The sequence below is a fragment of the Leucoraja erinacea genome, chromosome 32 (genome assembly GCF_028641065.1).
Source record: "Leucoraja erinacea ecotype New England chromosome 32, Leri_hhj_1, whole genome shotgun sequence".
Lineage (NCBI taxonomy): Eukaryota > Metazoa > Chordata > Chondrichthyes > Rajiformes > Rajidae > Leucoraja > Leucoraja erinaceus.
In genome coordinates, this window is record NC_073408.1 from 9,613,774 (window position 1) to 9,636,320 (window position 22,547).

General features: G+C 45.0%; 1 protein-coding gene across 1 annotated transcript in view; it reads right to left on the reverse strand.

Moving 5' to 3' along the window:
- Window positions 1-22,547, reverse strand: part of LOC129712345 (beta-secretase 1-like) — a 116,007-nt gene that overhangs the window by 41,070 nt on the left and 52,390 nt on the right. Inside the window, 1 exon segment of the mRNA XM_055660698.1 lies at window positions 15,157-15,373. Coding sequence (XP_055516673.1) covers window positions 15,157-15,373 — 217 coding nt within the window.

The window sequence follows — 22,547 nt, forward strand, 5'->3', positions numbered from 1 at the left end:
ACAAACTGGCTCATGTTAACTGGCTCATCAGGCCTTTTCGGAAGGCAGTTGAGAAACACACGGTTTCATCTGCAAGGTGGCACCTCCTTCACTGATGACACCCCCCCCCTCCCCCAGATAATGTGCTGAGAGAAAAAAAAACCCACAAAGTGCTGGAGGAACTCAGCAGTTCAGGCAACATGTATGGAGCAAATGGATAGGAGTTTCAGGTTGGGGTTTCAATCTGAAGAAAGGTCTTGACTTGAAACGTCGTCTACCCATTTCCCTCCACAGAAGCTGCCTGACCCGCTGTGTTCCTTCAGCAAAGAGTCTGCGAATCACAGGGTCACACAGCACGGAAACAGACCCTTCAGCCCAATTCGTCCATGATGCCCCACCTAAGCTCATCCCATTCGCCTGCATTTGGCCCGTTTCCCTCTCCACCGTTGCTACTCAGCAGTTTGCTCTTTGTCGGGAGTGAAGTGTGAACTCGACAACCGACAGCTCAAGTTGCCGCAGGGTTATCCAAGGTGACGCGAGAAACGTTTTGTCAACAATTAAAATGCTTCATTCACTGCAATTTACCCTTCATTGCCGTAGCAGACAGCGACTCAATAAATCTAGTGATGACACAGCTGGGATAGTGTACTTCCCTTTATAAAGCATGATTGATTCCCCCGCACCAGCATTATGCATATTGATGGTGCTCAGAGAGATTTGCTGACAAGCTCAATCAAACTCTCAGGTATTGTTCTTGGGTAGCAACGTGTAATTAGATTTTTTTTTTTCGCATGCAAGGCAACTATGTGCTGAGCTGGCACCTCAACAGCTCTTTACCTGCATATTCATGCACCAATCAATAAAATATTCCCAGATGCGCACCCAATTCTCCCACCGTCCTGTCCGCCTATCTCCTTCCCAGGGTTCTCTTCCAACTATATCCCTCCCTCTGGCTTCATTTTCCACTCCACCTCACTCTTTATCTTACACCCTTTTGTCTCTTTTTCACCTCTAGCCTCTATCTACCCATTTACTAAACAGCCTCCCTTCACCCCCCCCTTCACCTGTATCCACCTATCACTTAAGAAGTGCTGGATCAGGCAGCATCTCCTGACCCGCTGAGTCACCCCAGCAATTTGTGTCTATCTTTGGTATAAAGTAGCATCTGTAGTTCTTTGTTTCTCCACCTATCACTTGCCTGGCTTTGTCCCGCCCCAAACTCTCTTTCAGCTCCCCCCCCCCCCACCCCATTACAATCAGTCTGAAGAAAGATCCCGACACAAAACATCACCCATACATGTCCTCCAGAGTTGCTGCTTGACCTGCTGAGTTACTTCAGCACTTTGTCTTTCTTTTTGTAAACCAGCGTCTGCAATTCCTTTAAATATTCCCATCCAGCCCTTCGTATATGTGACGATACGTTAAAAAGTTGATGTACTGCAGCCAATAGTGCCATGCGAATTGTTATTTGTGTACGCCCACCTTTTGGTCCACATAAAAAGTACTGCTCCCATTTATAACATTCACAATTGACAATATACAACTTCCTCAGTGACAGATTAGATTTTTTTGTGCTCCAACCTCTGGAATGGGACTGGAGCCAATAAATTTATCATTCAAAGGAAGATTTCATGCAATCTAATTTCAGAGTCATCTACAAAAAAGCACTGCACCCATCTGTATACACGTCGCTATGACCCTCAAAGAGCTTGCTTGCCCTCTACTCACAACAAGGGATTTTAATTCTTTTATAAAAGCCCCAACGAGGGAGTTTTCATTGTTTTTATTTTGTCTCCTCCTTCATCTACAGACAACGTTACAGCTTTGCCCACCATACATTCCTTCGCCTGTCCTCACATTCCCTATGAACCTGCATCGCCATTGAGTACTACCTCCTCACCACACACTCTGACAGACTGTACTTACTTTCTCCACTGAGAGACACTCACTCCTTTCCTCGCTCAATAATTGCACTGAGGAGCCTCCCACACTTGTCCTAACTCTCTCTCTCTCTCTCTCTCTCTCTCTCTCTCTCTCTCTCTGTAAAGCTCACCCTCCTAAATATCAATGCCAATTACACTGTTTAAACTCTCTGAGGCGCTGGGGCTAGTTGGCAAAATAATAACCACAAGAATAGATTGGTCCTAATCCCTATGTGGTAAACTCATCACTGTCCTAATGAGAAGCTGAACCTCTCCACCACGATGTTTAATAAAAATCAAAACAATTGCAGATACTGGAAGACAGAAATGACCTGCTGGGTATTTTTTTAAACCATTTTTTATTTAATTACCAGAAGGTCTGTCTAGTTCTACCTTTATAAATGCCTTGTTATCTCCTGAAACCCTCATCTATTCTACCGGTTGGGTAGAATGGTAGAATTCTATCACCTAGCTTTGGAGACCCATGTTTGATCCTGACCACGGGTGCTGTCTGTGTGGAGTTTGCATGCACTCCCCGTGACCACGAGGGTTTCCTCCAGATGCTCTGGTTTCTTCCCATATCCCCAAACAATGTTTGTTTGTAGGCTAATTTGGCCTCTGTGAATTGACCATAGTATGTAGGGAGTGAATGCATAAGTGGATTAACATAGAACTGGTGTGAATGGGTGATCGATGGTCGGCATGGACTTGGTGGGCCGGAGAGCCTGTTTCCATGCTATATCTCCAAGCTTAACTAAACAAAATAAATTTGGTAATCGCAACAAAGCAAGTATTAACAATAAGTGTGATTAAACTATCTAGAGTATCATAAATTCATTAGAATCTTTCAGGTGAGGAAATCCGCCATCCTCCGCTGCTCTGATGCAGCAAGAGCAATGGCCTAGCAACACACATTGCAAACAAAATTCAGCAGGTTCAATATATTACAGCAATGCTCATAGGATTCACTTATAAAGCTAAATGCCTCCATCACCAGAACTTGAGGTTTTGCTGAAAAAAAATGGTGCCATTTTCCAAAGAACTGTTAAATTAATCATTCTTATTGGATCAGCATTGGACAGATATGACATCCCTGTGCAGGGAAAACCATTCATTTCCTGCGGGTAATTCTGAACAGCAATTGTGGAATTCTATTTTGCTTCCCAACCATAACGCCTCAGATTAGCCGGGGATGAATTGATGCAATTTTTGCTGATTAAGGTGACAAATGTTTGTAGTTAGAAAGTAATCATTGTTGACTCTGTGGCCAGTGGTGCATATATTTGTTTGCCTACAGTTCATTTACCTGAATCTCTCTTCCATTTGTAATGCCGTTGGGATGCTTTGTGTTTGAATTATTTGTTGTATTTTTTTTCCATTTCAAAATCTGCTTCTTCTTGCACCGTTCCAGATAATAAGTTAATCATAAGTATATGTTCGTAAGTGATAGGAGCGGAATGGTCCAGATGAACCCAGAGCTCCGCTGGCCAGTGTCCCATTCAACAAGCTAGGAGAATCTGCTGCTCACTCACTTTTACATTTAGTTTAGAGATACAGCGCGTAAACCGGCCCTTCAGCCCACTGATTTCATGCCGATCAACGATCCCCGTACGCCAACACCATCCTCAACACAAGGGGACAATTTACAAATTTTACCAAAACCAATTAACCTACAAACCTGTTTAAGAAGGAACTGCAGATGCTGGAAAATCGAAGGTACACAAAAATGCTGGAGAAACTCAGCGGGTGCCGCAGCATCTATAGAGCGAAGGAAATAGGCAACGTTTCGTGCCGAAACGTTGCCTATTTCCTTCGCTCCATAGATGCTGCTGCACCCGCTGAGTTTCTCCAGCATTTTTGTGAACCTACAAACCCGTGCGTCTTTCCAGTGTACGAGGAAGCTGGAGCAGCTGGGAAAAACCCATGCGACAACAGGGAGAATGTATAAACTCCGTACAGACAGCACCTGTAGTCAGGATCAAACCCGGGTCTCGGCGCTGTAAGGTTGCAACTCTACCGCTGCTCCAGCGTGCCGCCCATGTACCAACCCTTGCTTATGGCACCCCCATCCTTGCTGGCTTCATTAGGCCTCAGTCACATCATGCCTTCATTTTATAATTCTCACCGCCTCCGTCCCACCATGTACTATTCCCCGTTATCCCCTGCAGCCTATAACCCATGAACGTTCTCTCTGCTTTCCCTCAATCATAGCTCATGCCCAAAGCTAATTGCATTGGCACTACTAGGGGCAGCACACTGGTGCAGCTGGTAGAGCTGTTGCCTCACAGCACCAGAGACCATGGTTCGATCCCGACCTCGGGTGTTGTCTGTGTGGAGATTGCATGTTCTCCCTGTGACTGCATGGGTACGCTCCAGATGCTCAGAAATGGGCCAAATGCTGGAAAAGGGGACTAACTTGGATGGGACATCTTGGTCGGTATAGACGAGTTGGGCAGAAGAGCCTGTTTCCGTGTTGTTTGTCCGAGGAGAGTGCAGTGGAGAGATAAGTTTTTTTTGGCCTCCATCACAGTTATGTGATGGATGTTTATGTTAAATGTAATTATGTTGTGTCTGGGGTCTATTTGTGTGTATTGTATGGCTGCAGAAACGGCATTTCGTTTGGACCTCCAGGGGTCCAAATGACAATTAAATTGACTCTTGACTCTTGATTCTACGCTTCTTTAAATAGTATCTCTTTGATCAAGCTCTGTCAGTTGCACAAACCTATCGAAGTAGCTGCCATATTTTGACTGATCTCTAAGATTTTTAAACATTTTACGGGCATTATATAAATGCAAGGCAATTTTTTTGCTGCTTACCAATTTCCAAAGTAACTTTTAAGTGTTCCTTTTGTTCCCGATCGAAATCTCGTTATAATCAATTAGGCCCGCTTGATATAAATAGCGTTCCCTGTATCATCAATCACGTTATGGATAACAAGTGCTGAAGTAACTCAGCAGTTCAGGCAGCATCTTTGGAGAACATGGATTGGTGACATTTTGGGTCAAGACCTTACTTAAGAAACATCACTTATCTATGTTTTCCAGCAATGCTGCCTGACCTGCCGAGTTACTCAACACTTTGGGTCCTTTTGTGTATTTACCAGCATCTGCAGTTCCTTGTTTCTACATCAATCACATTCTATCCAATTTGCATTCTGGAAACAGGGGCTGTAACAGAACTCCCTGTGATTTAGGTCACTCCCTGACTCCAGAGTAATATCAATAAATAAACATTAAAAAGTTTATTTTCTGTGATAAACCCCATTTCAATTGTACAGGTCCACCACTGATATTCCAGCACCGTTGACTCCAGAGCCTTTCTGGATCAAAGAGAGACACACAAAATGCTGGAGTAACTCAGGTAGCATCTCTGGAGGGAAGGAATGGGCGACGTTTCGGGTCGAGACCCTTCTTCAGACATCCTTTCTGGACCGTCCGTTATGCCAGAACACCAGAGGTCATGGTCTCCAAGAGGAGTCCAAAGGTTCCAGAATTGTCCTCCCAGGCCACCAAGGGGCCAAGATACCGGCCCACAATGTCGTCCTCGGATCAGTGCTCCAGAGTCCCGGCAGCAAGGGGCAAATTCATCCCGCTGATTGGCCGTGGAAGTCCCGATGAGGTTGAGATTGGCCACCTCACCCGGCTTAGGCGCTCCATTTTCAGGGGGATTTCCGGGGTTAGATTTCAAGTGCACTCTCATAATTTTGTCCGGAGTCAAGATGGTACTGGACCATCAGTTGCCGGTAAATAGGTGGTGGGCCTGCACCAATGAATCGTGACCAAGAAGTTGCAAACTTTATATATACGTGTAGATCGAAGGGCAGGAATTTGTCGAAGTTTGGACAGACAGGTTTGGGGGAAAGATTTATTTTGAATGGTAGATGAAGAATAAATGTTTTGAGTTTGCTTCTTCTAATAACTGGGCGGAAAGTTGCCCCATCTTCGGGGCCATAGCATGACGGCTTTGCTCTGGGTCACAACCAGACCCCAGAAGGTTAAAGGGTAACACTGCCTGCCAAGAGCTGGAAACTATTCCTTTGCCATCCAATAGACAGAACAAAAATGTTAAAAAATTTAGTGCTGGCCAAGAATAGCCGTGCAGCAATCAATGGCTGTTAGCAATAAGTATCCAAATCCTATGTCATTTAAAATGTAAATGTGAACGAGGGCTTGGCTAGTTACTGCAGGAGTGCTCTGCATATTAAAGACTGGACTTCAACATAACCTTCAGTATTACAGAGGGATGTGGATCATCCACACACTTACTGATATCTGTAACTACATCTTCTCTCTTAAAGTGACACTATCCTAAAAACATTTGGCTCAGACTGTTTCTCTTAACTATCCAGTGTAATAAAATTAATTGCTTTAAGACGGGTCATTAGCTCTGTCGATTGTTGTGACAAGATCTGAAGTTGTTTATGTTTAGCGTTCAATAGGTTTATCAAATGTTTTTGCGTCCAATGGCAATTCCTACTGACTCCAACTAGTCCCGAGCTCACTGACCTTCAATCAACTCATTGAATTTCACTAAGTCAGTGACTTTGACTGGGTCTTAATTCATCAAACAACTTGATTTTACTATTTCGATCCTTGTTGTTTGTGTTCCCCTGTGAACCTGGACCTCTCTATCTCTGAGACCTGCTCCAACCCTATCCTATGTGAACTCAACCAATTCTGATTGTTGTGTGTTCCTGAGGCTCTTCATTTCACCATCAACAATCTTGTCAATCGATCCAGCATACGATCAGGCCCTTCGGCCCACAACATCTGTGCCGAGTATGATGCCAAAACCATTTCTGATCGACCTGTGCGTAATCCATATACCTCCATTCGCTCTATATCCATGTGCCTATCAAAAAGCCTCTTAAATGCCACTATCATATCTGCCTCAACCACCAACCCTGGCAGCACGTTCCAGGCACTCACCATCCTCTGTGTAAAAATGTTTGGCCTTTACATTTTGCTCTTCTCACCTTAAAGCTATGTCCTCTAGAATTTGATGTTTCGATCTTTGGAAAAAGGTTCTGACTGTCTACCCTATCTATGCCCCTCATAATTTTACATACTTCTATCAGGTCTTCCCCCAAACTCCAGCGTTCCTGAGAAAACAATCCAAGTCTGTCCAAACTTTCCCTGTAGCTAATACCTACTAATCCAGGCAAAACTCTGGTAACCCTCCTCTGCAAAGCTTTCCAAAGCTTCCGCATCATTCCTGTGATGTGGTGACCAGAACTGCCTGCAATTTTTCCAAACGAGGCCTAATCAAAGTCCTATTAAGTTGCCTCATGACATCCTTACTCTTATACTCAATGCTTCTTCCCCCCCCCCCATGAAGGCAAGCATACCAGATGCCTTCTTTATCACCGTTTTCTGCACCCTTAGATCTGGAATTCCTTCCTGAAAACATTCTACTTATTCCCCTTCAAAGTAATCTTTATAACCTATTATTTGAGACAAGTTTTGAACAACTGCATTGTAACGTTTCCTTCTTAGGCCCAGGGTGCTCCTGTGAAGCTTTTGCAGAGTGTCCCCGTCAAATCATAGAATAATTATGGCTGAGAAGAATCCCATCTAGTTTATGCTAGCTCTCTATTTAAGAAGTCCCATTTAACTATTATAGGCTAATGTTCTACCTGAAAGCAGGTGGCTGCTGTTAAAACGCCTCTTTAAGAACAATTGTTACAGGCGATATCTGTTGGTACAATACCAGTGATGTGATTAAGTGTGCCTCCATTTCTGATATCAAAGGGCTTTTATCATCTCGAATGAATGACTATCTACTGTAGCTTCACAGGAACAGTGATCATTGCAACAGCATAGGAAGAGGAAATCAGCAAGTTGACAGAAGTGAAGAAATGAAATTACATTGCCTGGTGTGTGTGTGTACACCCTATACACTGTGCTACATTGCCACAGCAGAGGGGAAGTCACAACCATTTGGGTCATTGGTTCCACCCTACAACAGATTGGGCGCAGCACATGTCCAGGGTGGGGAGAGACGTTGGCTGAATGGTGGATTCAACAATTGAGTAGAAAGGTAGAGGGGAACTAGAGGGTCTGAGCTATATACGGAAAGGTTGAGTAGGCTGGGACTATTCCCTGGAGCGCAGGAGGATGAGGGTGATCTTATAGAGGTGTATTAAATCATGAGAAGAATAATTCAGGCACGGAGTCTCTTGCCCAAGGGAGGTGAATGGCGGACCAGAGGACATTGGGGAAGGGGAAGAGATTTAATAGGAATCTGAGTGGTAGCATTTTCACACAAAGGGTGGTGGGTATAAGGAATGACTTGCCAGAGGAGGTAGTTGAGGCTGGGACTATCCCAACGTTTAAGATACAGTTAGACAAATACATGGATAGGACAGGTTTGGAGGGATATGGACCAAATGTGGGCTGGCAGGACTAGTGTAGCTGGAACTTGTTGGCCAGTGTGGGCAAGTGGGGCTGAAGGGCCTGTTTCCACACTGTATCACTCTATGACTCTAGGGGGAGGGAATTAGATCAGGATCAATGTGGAGGTCCATTGTGTGGGGGTGTTGGAAGCACCCCTGCTGAACAAAGGTGGGCAGGCGAGGAGAGGAATGTCATGTCCAGGGAAGGAGATGGGTGGAGGGCCACAACAATCTAGGACTTGCCTGGAACAGGCACCGCTCATAAGAACTAGAGCGTGGGCTTTGATAATGGCGCCAAAACCATGGAGCCCCTTGCGTGCAGGCTCAGTGGACTATTTCTGTTTTCTTGCTAATCGAGGATCAGGGGTATGACAATATTCCCACGGACTGTTTATATGAAAAATAATTTCAATGTGTGAGCACTTCTTACGTGACAATGAAATGTACATTGAACCATAACACCAGACTGAGGGTAAAGGTTGGAGGTTGAGATGTGGTGTATTGGTGCGATGGGGGGTCGGGAAGGTGAGGAAACTAACCTACTTTCCTGGAAAGATCCCAGTCCAGTATTATACTGGGAAGGCCAGGCTGTGCCAGAAGTGCCCCATGGCACGGTGAGGTCAATGTTGCTGTTCTAAGGAGCCATACACAGGGTACAATGGCAACACATCAATCCCTAGCACTGAAACTGTGCCAGGTTAGTAAAGATGACTCACACCGAGAAGCACTCACTGCAATTTTGAAGACTGATGTCAAATTCCCCAGAAATAGTCATCATTGCTTTTCATTCTGGGGAAAAATAATTTTCAGTTGTCATCTATCCTAACATTTACTTATGCAGCACAGAGATAACAATGTCATGTAAGTGAATTTGTTGGCATGTGTGTGATAACTGGAGTAAATGGCCTGTCCTTGGAAATGAAAATCACTTGGAACTTGGATTTCCTCTCTAACATTAGCCAACAATGGCTCGGAGAAAATACAGACTGCCTCACCCTTGCCCTTCCATGAATGAGCTGTGTTGGTGTTGGTGTATTGAGGGCATTAGCAAACAGTCTGTAAAATTGAAGGCTCTCACAGCTGATAATTTTGGGGGTGAGAGGGGGGGGCGGTCTCTATGAGTGCAGCTGATGCTATGCCGAGACTGCCTCTAATGCTGCACTCAGCCCCTATGCAGTGGGGTCCCACCAAAAAAAAGCTGGTACCTGAGGTGTCAGAAGAACCAACAGTGTGGACCCAAAGGACAGAATGTCAGGGTGCAAATGGCTAAGAATTGGGGATATCGCTTTAAGGTCAGCAATGGAGTTGTCATCTTACAGCACAAGAGGCCCAGGTTGGATCCTAACTACGGGTGCTCTCTCTATGGAGTTTGGACGTTTTCCCTGTGACTGCGAGAGTTTTCTCCGGGTACTCCAGTTTCATCCCACACTCCTAAGACGTGCAGGCTTGTAGGATACACTGTCCCTAGTGTGCAGGATAGTGCTATTGTATGGGGTGATCGTTGGGCTGCGTGGACACAGTGGGCAGAAGGGCCTGTTTCCACACTGTATCTCTAAGGTCCAAAGTCTAATGTAAAGTGTTGGGCAAATTTTTAATATAGAGTGGTGGGTGCCTGGAATGTGCTATCAGGGGCGGAGGCAGATACAATTTGAGAGGACTTTGGATGGGCACAAGGAGAGATAGGAGTGGGCAGAGAAGATCACTTTAACTTGGCACCATGTTCAATATGGACAACAGGAAATAGACCGTGGTTGGAAGGGCCTCTTCCTACGCTGTGTGATCTTGGCCATTGATTTCAGGTCAACTTAAAATCAGCCAATGTTATAAATTGGTACAACCTGTAGCTGTTATTTCACCTGTGGTACTAAAAACAAACCGTACAGATGGATCATCTCAGCTACAGTGTCACATGAAGAAGGATTAACATCAAATTGATTCAGATTCACTGTGTTTCTTTCGGGTAGCAATGTGGAAGGTTTCAGTGAAGAGTGCAGGCTTACACTGCAGCGTGTTTACATTCAGCCAATTGTGAAGGGAACCTTGATTTGATCACTCTCAGGGCCTCTTTGTGAAATGCATGTCAACAGCTTCAACCCAGCAGCTTGTGGATGCAGAATATAGCTACTCCTAACGCGGTAATCTCATTCAGAGGTCGCAGGGTGCAAAGAGTGGGAAGCAGAAACTGCTCACTGTTGCCATCACAATGCACATGCAGGAATGGACATGAATCTGGCAATATAGGAGGCATTTTGCTTTGGATATACTCCATTCAGCTGCAGCTGACAGTGACATTGGGCATGTGAAATCTGTGCCGATTTCCATCTCCCGAGCTCATGGAGAATAAATGTATAAAAATATAATTATATCTGGAACGTCAAAATGAAATGTGCGCTGTTCAGCTGAGTGCTTTGAACTGTACCTTCCCCCAAGGCTACATTAGCTGAAACGCCAGAGTGTGATCTGCAACACATGACTGCTGGTTCAACGTGCAAAACACTCGTCAGAAGCTGTTGGACAACTTACTACAGGGTAGCAAGGGGAGGGAGGAGAATATAGTGTTAGTAACAGCTACTCATAGCAGCCATTGTGCATTTCAGGTAAGCTGGGCTGAAGAGCAAAGGGCAGTGGTCCATGTGATTTGTCTTTAAAGGGTATCGAGCATGCGTCACATACATTATTTGGAGTATTGCATGCAGTTTTGCAGTTCTGGTTGCCCCAATGCAGGAAGGATGTGGAGGCGTTGGAATGGGTGCTGAGAATGATTCCTAGAGTAGAGGATATTTACTACAAGGATGGGGGGGAGGGCAGTGGACAGACCTGGATCGTTTTCTCAGGGATGCTAGAGGTCGAGGGCAGACCCGATAGAAATATATCAAATTGAGCTTCAAGGTAGATAGTTGGCTCTTTTTCCCCCCCCATTAAAAAGGGGGTTTCGCGCGCTGATCGGACACCTCCCAAACCCACAGCTCCACCATCAAGAAAGGGATTAAGGCAGATGACAACATCACCTTCTGCAGATAGACACAAAGTGCTGGGGTAACTCAACGGGTCTCTGGAGAAAAGGATGGGTGATGTTTCGGGGTCGGAACCCCTCTTCATACTGAAAGTAAAGATGCTGCCTGACCCACTGAGTTACTCGAGTACTTTGAGTCTATCTTCCGTATAAACCAGCATCTGTAGTTCCTTTCTACACATCACCTTCTACAGGTTCCCTTCAAAGTCATATGCCACGCTTATTTGAAAATCTATCACCAGTCCATCATTGTCACAGAGTCAAAATCCTGGAACAACCCCCCCCCCCCCCCTCCCCCCCTCCCCCCCCCAATAGCTTAGCAGGAGTATCCTTACCAGGAGATGATGGTGACGTCTAGGAGCTGGTTACCACCAACATTCCATGGGCAATTTGGGATGGGCTTCCTAGTGAAACCCTGAATGGGTGGGACCAAGCAGTCCGCTATTGCTCCAATGTATAATCCTCCTACCTTGCTGAATGTGAAACTGTACAAGGGTCACTCAAAGGATCTGACTGTAACTAGCAGAATATGTGGATGAAGAAAGGCAATGTAATTAGGCTGGACAAGAGTAAAGGGTTGCATGGGGCTTCCTTTCATATCCTAACCATGCTCACTCTTTCCAGGAGAGGAGGATTTAAAGCAGGAACCCATTACCCTAATAAGATAACTTTGAGATCAATTACCACAGTCAGTGATGGGTTACTGAACAATCGCTTGGTAATTAAGGCCAATAGATGTCAAATTTTAATTGTACCTTTTTGCAGCATTTACACGTTCCCTAAATATTTGATGCAAGGAGACATGAGTTACAGGAACTGGCTGCATTATTAATTTCTGTGACTACATCCCAATATTTCCTGTCAGAGGGCAGGCGCCAACTGGTTTGGAACTTAATCTGGATGGGGTATGAGATTCTGTCTCACTCTGCCAGTTCCTGCAATCAGTATCCACTGAGAGGAACTCACTGTTCCACAGAGTAAACACTACACTTCCTCTCTCTCACTCTCTCCACAGTCAATGGCTTTGACATCCAAAAATAACTGCGGCACCATCAAGCTGAGGCATGACGCCAGACTGCACCGCAGGTAACCCGGTCCTGAGCCATTGCACCCCGAGACGGATCACGCACGGGATATCGAGCAACTGCTCACCTGGGCCATGCGACGAAAATTCAAAGTTGCGAAAAGAAGAAAGAAAGTGAAAAAAAAAAAAATCACACTGGGGAATTGGCAGCATTAAAATGTATTTGATTTACTTTTGGAGAGAATGGTATTGCAGGTGGCATTTACTTCCAGTTCTAATGTGCACTAGGATGACATGATGAGTCTGCTCCTGGTACAATGCGAGTTGCTGTCACTTCTAACGGGCAGATAAGATGATCAAATCCGCCAAATATGTCAATGCTGTGGGGTTAAATACATGCAATGATATTTATATATTGGAGCTCCCCGCCTCCTTCATCCAAAGCGCAAGGTTCCTATTAGGCCAATTATATCCCATCCCTATTTTCCATCTTCTTACATGGGTAGGAAATGTTTAGAAGGATATGGACCAGGTATGGGCAAATGGGACTAGCTTAGATTGGGCATCATGGTGGGCATGGACAAGTTGGGCCGAAGGGCCTGTTTCCATGTTCTATGACTCATTTCCCTTGCACCCTTGCTACTTATATTTCTCTCCCTTGATTATCAATGCCCCTTTATAATTTTCTCACTTGGCCACACTAGGGGTAAAACGCAGAGCCCATTTAATCTACCTGCATGTGTTTGGGACTTGGCAGAAAACCAGAGCACCTGGACAAAACGCACAAGAAGAGCTTGCAAACTCCACACAAACAGCACCACCATCATGAATAATATTCTGGTAGGCGGCGCGGCTCTGGCCAGCAGCGGCCTCTGCAGCCTGTCTGCGTTTTTATTATTTTTTGTCTGTGACATGATGTAGTTTTTCCTATTACAATGGGGTGTGTGTGCTGGGGTGGGGGTGGGGGGGTGGGAGGGGGGGGGAAACTTTTTGATCTGCCAAATGCACTGGAGACCCGACCTTTTCTCGTCGGGTCTAAGGTGTCGTTGAGGCCGCAACGAGGAGCGGCCTCCAACAGGAAGAAGCCGGGGACTCTGGTGCTACTCACCGTCGCCGTCGCGGAGCTGGCCGAGACCGGAGCGGGTGGAGCGGTGGAGGAGCGCTGCTGCTGCCGCTGAGTCGGAGGCTGCTGCTGCGGGTCTGCGGACGGCGGGAACCGGGAGCCCGCGGATCCCTGGAGAGAGACCGCTTTTCGGGGCTCCTGCAACGGCAACTTCCCCGCCCGAGTTGCGGGGTCGAAGAGCTCCTGGAGCGGGGCCTAACACCATTGCACCGCGCGGCTGGAACGGCCGCGGGACTTTGCGAGCGCAAACCGGGGGCTCCAACACCAAGACCCGGTGTGCGACCTCGCACCACCCGGCGTGGCTTCAATGGCCGCGGGACAATCGCCATCGCCAGCCGGGGGCTTCGACTTTGACTCTGACATCGGGGGGAGGAGAGTGCAGTGGAGAGATAAGTTTTTTTTTTGGCCTCCATCACAGTTATGTGATGGATGTTTATGTTAAATGTAATTATGTTGTGTCTGGGGTCTATTTGTGTGTATTGTATGGCTGCAGAAACGGCATTTCGTTTGGACCTCCAGGGTTCCAAATGACAATTAAATTGACTCTTGACTCTTGACTCTCTTGATATTGTCAATAATGACTTAAAAGAAAAGTGATAAATTAATCCACTAACTCAACCATTTTCCATCGTTCTGCTTTGTTCAATACTCATACTAATGCCATAAAAGAAATGTAGAAGTTACCATGACGAGGGGCAATTAAAATCGCAGGAATGAGACTTGCATTATACATTGGCCAGTCGAGGAAAGACTGGGATCAATACCTTTTACTGAAACCATCTTCGCAATTCCAGATTTTTGAACAGAAAATAGCAAATGCTTACTCTTTAATGGTGGCCTCTACAGTCAGTTGGATTGCTGTGAGAGAAGATGTGTGTAATGATCCATCCTTAATGTGGATGTAAAGGACTTCACAGTACAGCTCCGAAGAAGAGGGGAGTTCCTCCAGTCCCCTTGTAAATATTTATCTCTTAACTGACATCACTAACACAGATGATCTTGCCATTTATTTCAGTACTTGCAGCAGAAGTATGTACTCAAACTGGCATTTTCTCTCCACATTGCCCATCTGACTACAAGCTCTTAAACAAGGAATACTTAACAATGTCCCAAGTTCATCATGTTCTTTCCCCAGCAACATAACGACAATACTACCACACACCTTTTAGCATAGTTTAGTTTAGTTTGATAGAGCATGGAAACAGGCCCTTCGGCCCACATTGACCACCTGTTCACACTAGTTCTATGTTATCCCACTTTCTCATCCACTCCTGACAAATAAGAGGCAATTTACAGAGACCAATTACCCTAGAATGGCTAAGCAATCTTTTAACCATAACAGGATCTATGGTCTCATACAGAAGATAGACACAAAGTGCTAGATTAATTCAGCTGGTCAGGCAGCACCTCTGGAGAAAAGGAATAGGTGACATTTCGGGTCACAACGCTTCTTCAGAATAAAGGTCTAAAATGTTCTGACCCAAAACGTTACTATTCCTTTTCTTCAGAGCTGCTGCCTGACCCGCTGAGTTACTCCAGCATTTTGTATCTATCTTCGATATAAACCAGCATCTGTATGGTTTATAAACCTACAATGTATGGTTTACACACTTCCACTGCAACAAATGTACCTGAAATCCATAACTCCTTATGTCTGTAGACTTTAATGTCAAGCATTGCAAGAGACACAGCACTTACCCTGGCAATTTCAGCATACGCCAATCCCAGTATCCCCTCCCAGTTGGAGCCATTGATGAAGAACTTATCAGACTCTGTGATGGCAGCGATGTTTGCTCGGACCGAGACATTAGGGCCATGTGGAATACTGACGATGTCTGTCCCCAGCTCCCCTTCCCACTTCCCCTGGGTGTAAGGAACGTAGACACTCTTCCTCAAGTCTCGGTAAGTGCTGGAGCTGAAACACAAAGGGGATTTTGTGCTGGTAACTCACCAAGAAATGGCAAATAAAATAGTTTGAATGTTAACTTCTGCAACAGCAATGGGATAATTGTCACAAATATTATGCCGCTTTTCCAATGGTGTTTGGTTGACATGGGTCCAAGTAAAACAATGACCATTGAATACTGTCCAGGTGCACGATAGCAAGATTATCTCACTTACAGTATTTTAACTTTAAATCAATTTTCTGTCTATTAAAGTTAAAAAAATAATTTGTCAGTTTCATGCAAAAAACACAAAGTGCTGATGGAACTCAGTGGGTCAGGTAGCGTCTGTGGAGGGAATGGCAGGCGATGTTTCAGGTCAGGACCTTCATGGCAACTTTTTAGAAAAATGGCCACTCCTGCCCATTTCATTGTCGACACCTTATCCAAATTTCACCGCAGCTCATCCTCCTCAGCATATCGTAACTCTGTGTGTAGGAAGGAACAGCAGATGCTGGTTTACACAGAAGATAGACACAAAATACTGGAGTATCTCAGCGGGTCAGGCAGCGTCTCATCAGTCTGAAGAAGAGTCTCGACCCAACAGGTCACCTATTCCTTTTCTCCAGAGATGCTGCCTGAACCGCTGAGTCACTCCTGCATTTTTTCTCTATCTTATTGTAACACTGTTGTTTACTGGATCAGCCTTCCACATGCTTTGTCTGTGTCCGCATGTAGGCAAACATCTCCCAGCAGGTTGTGGCCAAGTTAGCTTTGCATGAATGGCCATTAAGGACTATCTCGACACCCCTCCATTCAGAATCATTTAACGTATAAGAAACACAAGGCTTTATTTTCTTCATTCTCGGCTAGATTTGAAAAATATTGTACGTGTTAAGGAGGAACGTTTGCTCGATTTCAATCTCTGTCCTGGTCTGAAAATGCTGCAACCAAATGTTTGTCCAACTTCTCCCATGAGTTCAATATTTACAATCTCCCCACTGGTTCAACTCAGGCTTATTTGTGCATGAAAATTCTTGAAACCTTTACAAGCTCAAATATATCAATACTATGAGTGTTAACAGCATTTGACTTATGTCACGATTCTGTCACTTGAAATCTCGGAACCAGTCACCAATGAATGATCTTCAGTGTGTAATCAAAGTCACGGTGTTTCCCTCCAGATTTCTTCACATTTCTTCTCTTGATGGTTTGTCTGGAGCTGGCAGAAGAGTTCAAGACACGGAAGAGCTTGACGATGTTATGTCAACTTTCTGCGACTGTTTATTGAGACTGTGTGGTAGATGTTAAACCCAAGAGAGACCAAAGGACAAGTCAGGATGGGAAGATACAGGAGTGTTTAAGAAGGAACTGCAGATGCTGATAAATCGAAGGTACACAAAAATGCTGGAGAAACTCAGCGGGTGCAGCAGCATCTATGGAGCGAAGGAAATAGGCAACGTTTTGGGTCGAAACCCTTCTTCAGACTGATGGGGGGTGGCGGGGAGAAGAAAGGAAAAAGGAGGAGGAGGAGCCCGAGGGCTGAGGGATGGGAGGAGACAGTAAGGGCTAACAAAATTGGGAGAATTCAATGTTCATGCCCACAGGATGCAGACTCCCCATGCGGAATATGAGGTGCTGTTCCTCCAATTTCCGGTGTTGCTCACTCTGGCCATGGAGGAGACCCAGGACAGAGAGGTCGGACGGGGAATGGGAGGGGTAGTTGAAGTGCTGAGCCACTGGGAGGTCAGGTAGGTTCTTGCGGACCGAGCGGAGGTGTTCGGCGAAACGATCGCCCAGCCTCCGCTTAGTCTCACCGATGTAGATCAGCTGACATCTAGAGCAGCGGATGCAATAGATGAGGTTGGAGGAGATCAGCTGACATCTAGAGCAGCGGATACCCAATTTGACTTGTGGTCAGTGAATAATGTGATACTTGACAAGGCATTGGAGGGAGATTGTTGCCCAGGTGACAGCTTCAGTCTTTGGGGCAGCACAGTGGCGTGGCAGGTAGTGCTGCTACCTACCAATGCCAGCAATCCTGGTTCAATCCTGATCTCCAGTGCTGTGTATTATACACCTTGCGGGTGTCCTCCCACCTCCCAAAACCGTGTGGGTTTGTAGTTTAATTGTACATTCGAAATTGGCTTTTGTGCATAGCTAAATAGACAAATCTGTGAGATGTTGATGGAATGTGTGGAGAATAGGTTACCAGGAACATTAGTGGGAAATGGGATTACTCCTGGTGTCAGCATTGACTTGATGGGCCAAATGGTTTCCTTCGATATTGTAAGGAAATATGGAAAGAAGTTGTGCAAAGTACTTATGATACAGAGTATCAGGTCATCAGCAGCAAAACCAGACCTGGATCAAATCAGCAATACTGTTTGATCGACAGAACTTAGCTTCAGCACCACAGTCAGGAGGTGACATTTGCCTTTAGAGGGTGCATGAACGGAATCAAGGGATATGGGGAGAAAGCAGGAACGGGGTACTGGTTTTGGATGATCAGCCATGATCATATTGAATGGCTCGAAGGGCCGAATGCACCTGCACCTATTTTCTATGTTTCTATGAGGCACTACTGTGGATCAGAGAGGCTTTCACGTATGAATGTCCTGTCTCATTCAGTCTCAGTGTCTGGGCATGATTGGGAATGGAGTAAAGACAAGTCCTTGAAGTGGCTTCAGACTGGCCATGGTTAGGTTGGTTCGGATTGGCTATTCTAAGGCAGGTTTTGATTGGTTGTGGTAGGATCGTGTGCTGATTTGTCATCATCATGTCAAGTTTAGATTGGCTGTAGCAAAGTCAGTCTGGATTGGTCACGTTTGGGTCGGGTACACAACAAAATATGGTGCACAAAATTGGTCACGTATATCAAAACAACATGGGATCATCTAGAAAATGATATTTATACATAGAACCATAGAAAATAGGTGCAGGAGTAGGCCATTCGGCCCTTTGAGCCAGCACCACCATTCAATACGATCATGGCTGATCATCCAAAATCAGTACCCTGTTCCTGCTCTCTCCCTCATATCCCTCAATTCCGTTAGCCCTAAGAGCTATATCCAACTCTCTCTTGAAAACATCCAGTGAATTGGCCTCCACTGCCTTCTGTAGCAGAGAATTCCACAGATTCACAACTCTCTGGGTGAAAAAGGTTTTTCCTCATCTCAGTCCTAAATGGCCTACCCCTTATACTTAAGCTGTGACCCCTGGTTCTGGACTCCACCAACATTTTTCCTGCATCTAGCCTGTCCAATTCCATAAGAATGTTACTGTATATGTCTTTATAAGATGCCCTCTCATCCTTCTAAATCCAGTGAATACAAGCGCAGTCGGTCCATTTAAGGAAAATAACTGCAAACTATTGGAGTATACAACAATTCAGAGAAGGCTGCCTCTACATTTTAGTCTGTGCCCCCTGGTCCTAGATTCTGCAACTGATGACAGAAGTTACTGTCAAAATCATGAGTTCTCCTTACAACCTCAAACTAATTAACCCTTCATTTCCAAATTCCGGGGAATACAGCCCCAATTTATGTAAGATAGGTACAAAATGCTGGAGTAACTCATAGGGGGCAGGCAGCATACCTGAGGAAAAGGAAACCACAAAGGGTTTTGACCCAAAATGTCACCTATTTCTTTTCTCCAGTGATGCTGCCTGACCAGCTGAGTTACTCCAGCATTTTGTGTCTTTCTTCAGCATCTGCAGTTCCTTCCTACCGTTTTAGAGTAACCTCGATTGTCCTCCCAAGTGTGTGACACTCACTGACGCACTCAGGTACAGCATGAAGCTGTTGAGAAAGCACAGCAACCACTTTAACTTTTACAATCACCATTTACAGCATAGGGGGCTGTTCGGCCCATCTTGTGTGTGCCAGCACTCTGAAGGTTAATCGGATCAGCCGGCCTTTAACAGCTGATTCATTAAATATTGACAGACTGAGTAAATCACCGTGTATTTTACCTTGGCTCCATCATCAAAATGTATGCAATCTTTTAGAATCAATGCGTTGGCACAAATGTAGTTAATTCATAGTGACTTCACACAATCGGCCTCATTGTTGGTACCGTGCTATTTATAAGGTGTGCTCAGGCTGTTAATTGATTTGTTTTTTCTTCCTCTCTCCCTAAGGGTTATGGCTTCCTCTTTCACTGATACGCCACTGGGAACATTTGCCTCATTTGAATTGCAACCCTCTCTCCAATTGTGGATCAATAGGTCACTCTCTAACCTCAAGAAGTGTCAGCATAAAAACCTAGCCTGACTCTCTCAGGCAGTGCACTCAGTTCTTTCTGTCCGCTGATTTGCTCTCCACAGATCCGCATACTCCCGAGGTCAGCTCCAGACACCACCTCCATTTTTTCCTAACAGTGATGCCCATACATTGATGAACAATCACTGTTGTATAAATAGAGTATTCAGTTTCTGGACCACTTGTGTTAAGTGGCTCCCAGCCACACACTATTCTGATAAATAAGTCTTTGTTTATAGAAACATAGAAAATAGGTGCAGGAATAGGCCATTTGGCCCTTCGAGCCTGCACCGCCATTCAATATGATCATGGCTGATCATCCAACTCAGTATCCCGTACCTGCCTTCTCTCCATACCCCCTGATCCCTTCAGCCACAAGGGCCACATCTAACTCTCTCTTAAATATAGCCAATGAACTGGCCTCAACTACCTTCTGTGGCAGAGAATTCCAGAGATTCACCACTATGTGAAAAATGTTTTCCTCATCTCGGTCCCAAAAGACTTCCCCCATATCCTTAAACTGTGACCCCTTGTTCTGGACTTCCCCAACATCGGGAACAATCTTCCTGCATCTAGCCTGTCCAACCCCTTAAGAATTTTGTAAGTTTCTATAAAATCCCCCCTCAATCTTCTAAATTCTAGCAAGTACAAGCCGAGTCTATCCAGTCTTTCTTCATATGAAAGTCCTGCCATCCCAGGAATCAATCTGGTGAACCTTCTCAGTACTCCCTCTATGGCAAGAATGTCTTTCCTCAGATTGGGAGACCAAAACTGTACGCAAGACTCCAGGTGTGGTCTCACCAAGGCACTGTACAACTGCAGTAGAACCTCCCTGCTCCTATACTCAAATCCTTTTGCTATGAATGCTATGTAGCTGCAGCTTAAAAACAGACTTTGAGGCAGTGATTAAACCTCCCAAAACATTTGCTTCACAGGTCAATGTTGTAATACCGGGATTCTGACAAATAAAATGAAAGTGTGTAATATTGTCAGAGAGAGTGTTATTAGATGTGTAATTAAACCAAACCAAGAAACAGAATTGTCTAGTGCTATATATACAGGACGTTGTGCTATCTACTGGCAGTTGTACATTTCATTCTGCTTCTGAGATTCAGAATCATTGGCTTCACTGGAATCAAATTTCAGAAGTGAAGCAGAATGCCTTGCTGCCACTATATAACACGTTCCAACTATCGACCTGGGATGTATTTCGAGGCAATAATCTTGTAACTGTGGACCATTAGAAAATTCATGTTACAGGCCTGTCATTCTATCGAGTTTTTGACAACCAAAACTGCTTACTCCCATCTTCTGACCATAATTCTGTCGCTCTGCAGGTCATGGTTGTTCAAGTACACATGCAAGTACTTTTTAACGTGGTGAAGAATTCTGCCCCGAGCACCGTTTGAGTTCCAGTCCTCGAGGTGGATAGAATTTTTCTCATCTCCCCTTAATCCTCTTCCAAATGTGCCAAATATTTATCCTCTGGAAAGGGCATTACATTGGAACTATTTACTCTGTCCAGGTGCCTTATAATATTATGCACTTCAATTAAATCTCCCCACAAACATAATTATAATATAATTGCTTTGACCTCAGTTCTGTAGTACCTAAAAGCATGTCAATGTCTCAACGCCTCCATCTCGAGTTTGCAAAAGGCACAAAAACGATGTCTAAGCAGGAGATTTCTATGTTAAACATGAATGATGCCACATTTCCATGAAAGAAAGCATCTTCTTTCGGAAGCAGCACAATTGTACATTCATTATCATCACTTGCAACGAAAATGGGACAATGGCGAGTTCCTCGGGTGAAGATTCAGATTCAGCTTTACTGTCATTGTGCAGTGTACAGTACAGAGACAACGAAATGCAGTATAAACAACATAACATTGGCTTATCCCATACGTTCCACCTTGCCAAAATGCTGGCAGCATGCTTGCAAATGTTCTTTGCCCTTCTCCTGGGCAATCTCACCTTCCCTGCAGTTACAGTTTAGTTTGTTGCCACGTGTACCAAGGTGCAGTGAAAAGCTTTGTTGCGCGCTATCCAGTCAGCGATATTGAACTGCAATACAGTGATCAGAAACATTGGCAGTATTGTCTGCAATGCTTATCACTCCATTACAGGAAGGATGTGGAGGCTCGGGAGAGGGTGCAGAATAGATTAACCAGGATAGATGCTGCCTGGATCAGAGGACGATAGCTATAAGCAGAAAAATTTAGATTGGTCCATCTGGAGCTTTGGAGGCTGAGGGGGACCTGATAGAACTCTATAAAATTCTTAGAGGCATACACAGGGTAGACAGTCAGAACCTTTTGCCCAGGATGGAAATATAAAATAATAGAGGGCACAGTTTTAAAGTCAGAGAGGCAAAGTTTAAAGCAGATGTCCAGGGCAAGTTCTTTTCCCCGACATAGAGGGTTGCTGTTGCCTGGAACACACTGCCAGGAGTGGTGGTGGAAGCAGATACAATCGTGGTGTTTAAAAGACTTTTAGATAGGCACAAAGATATGCAGAGAATGGAGGGGTACAGATCATGTGCAGGTAGTGGTGGTTTGTTGAACTTGGCATCATGTTCAGCACAGACAAGGGCCCATTTCTGTGCTGTCCACCTCTATGACCTCAGTTCTTCTGTTCCTCCACACACTTTAGACCTTGCCCATCTATTACATATTCCCTTGCCTTGTTGCATGTCCCCCAACGCGTGACCACACACTTTTCTAAATCGGGATTTTGTTTACTACTTCTTAATCCAACTGTCCAATCTCTCAGTATTCTCCTGCTTTCCTCCCACTGTCAACCAAACGCAGTCAACTTTCATATCGTCTGCAAACATCTTCATCATAACTCCTACATCTTACGTCTAAATATATCACAAATAGCTGGAGACTAAATACTCAGCCTTGTGGAACTCTGCTGTAACAGCCTTCCAATTGCATAAG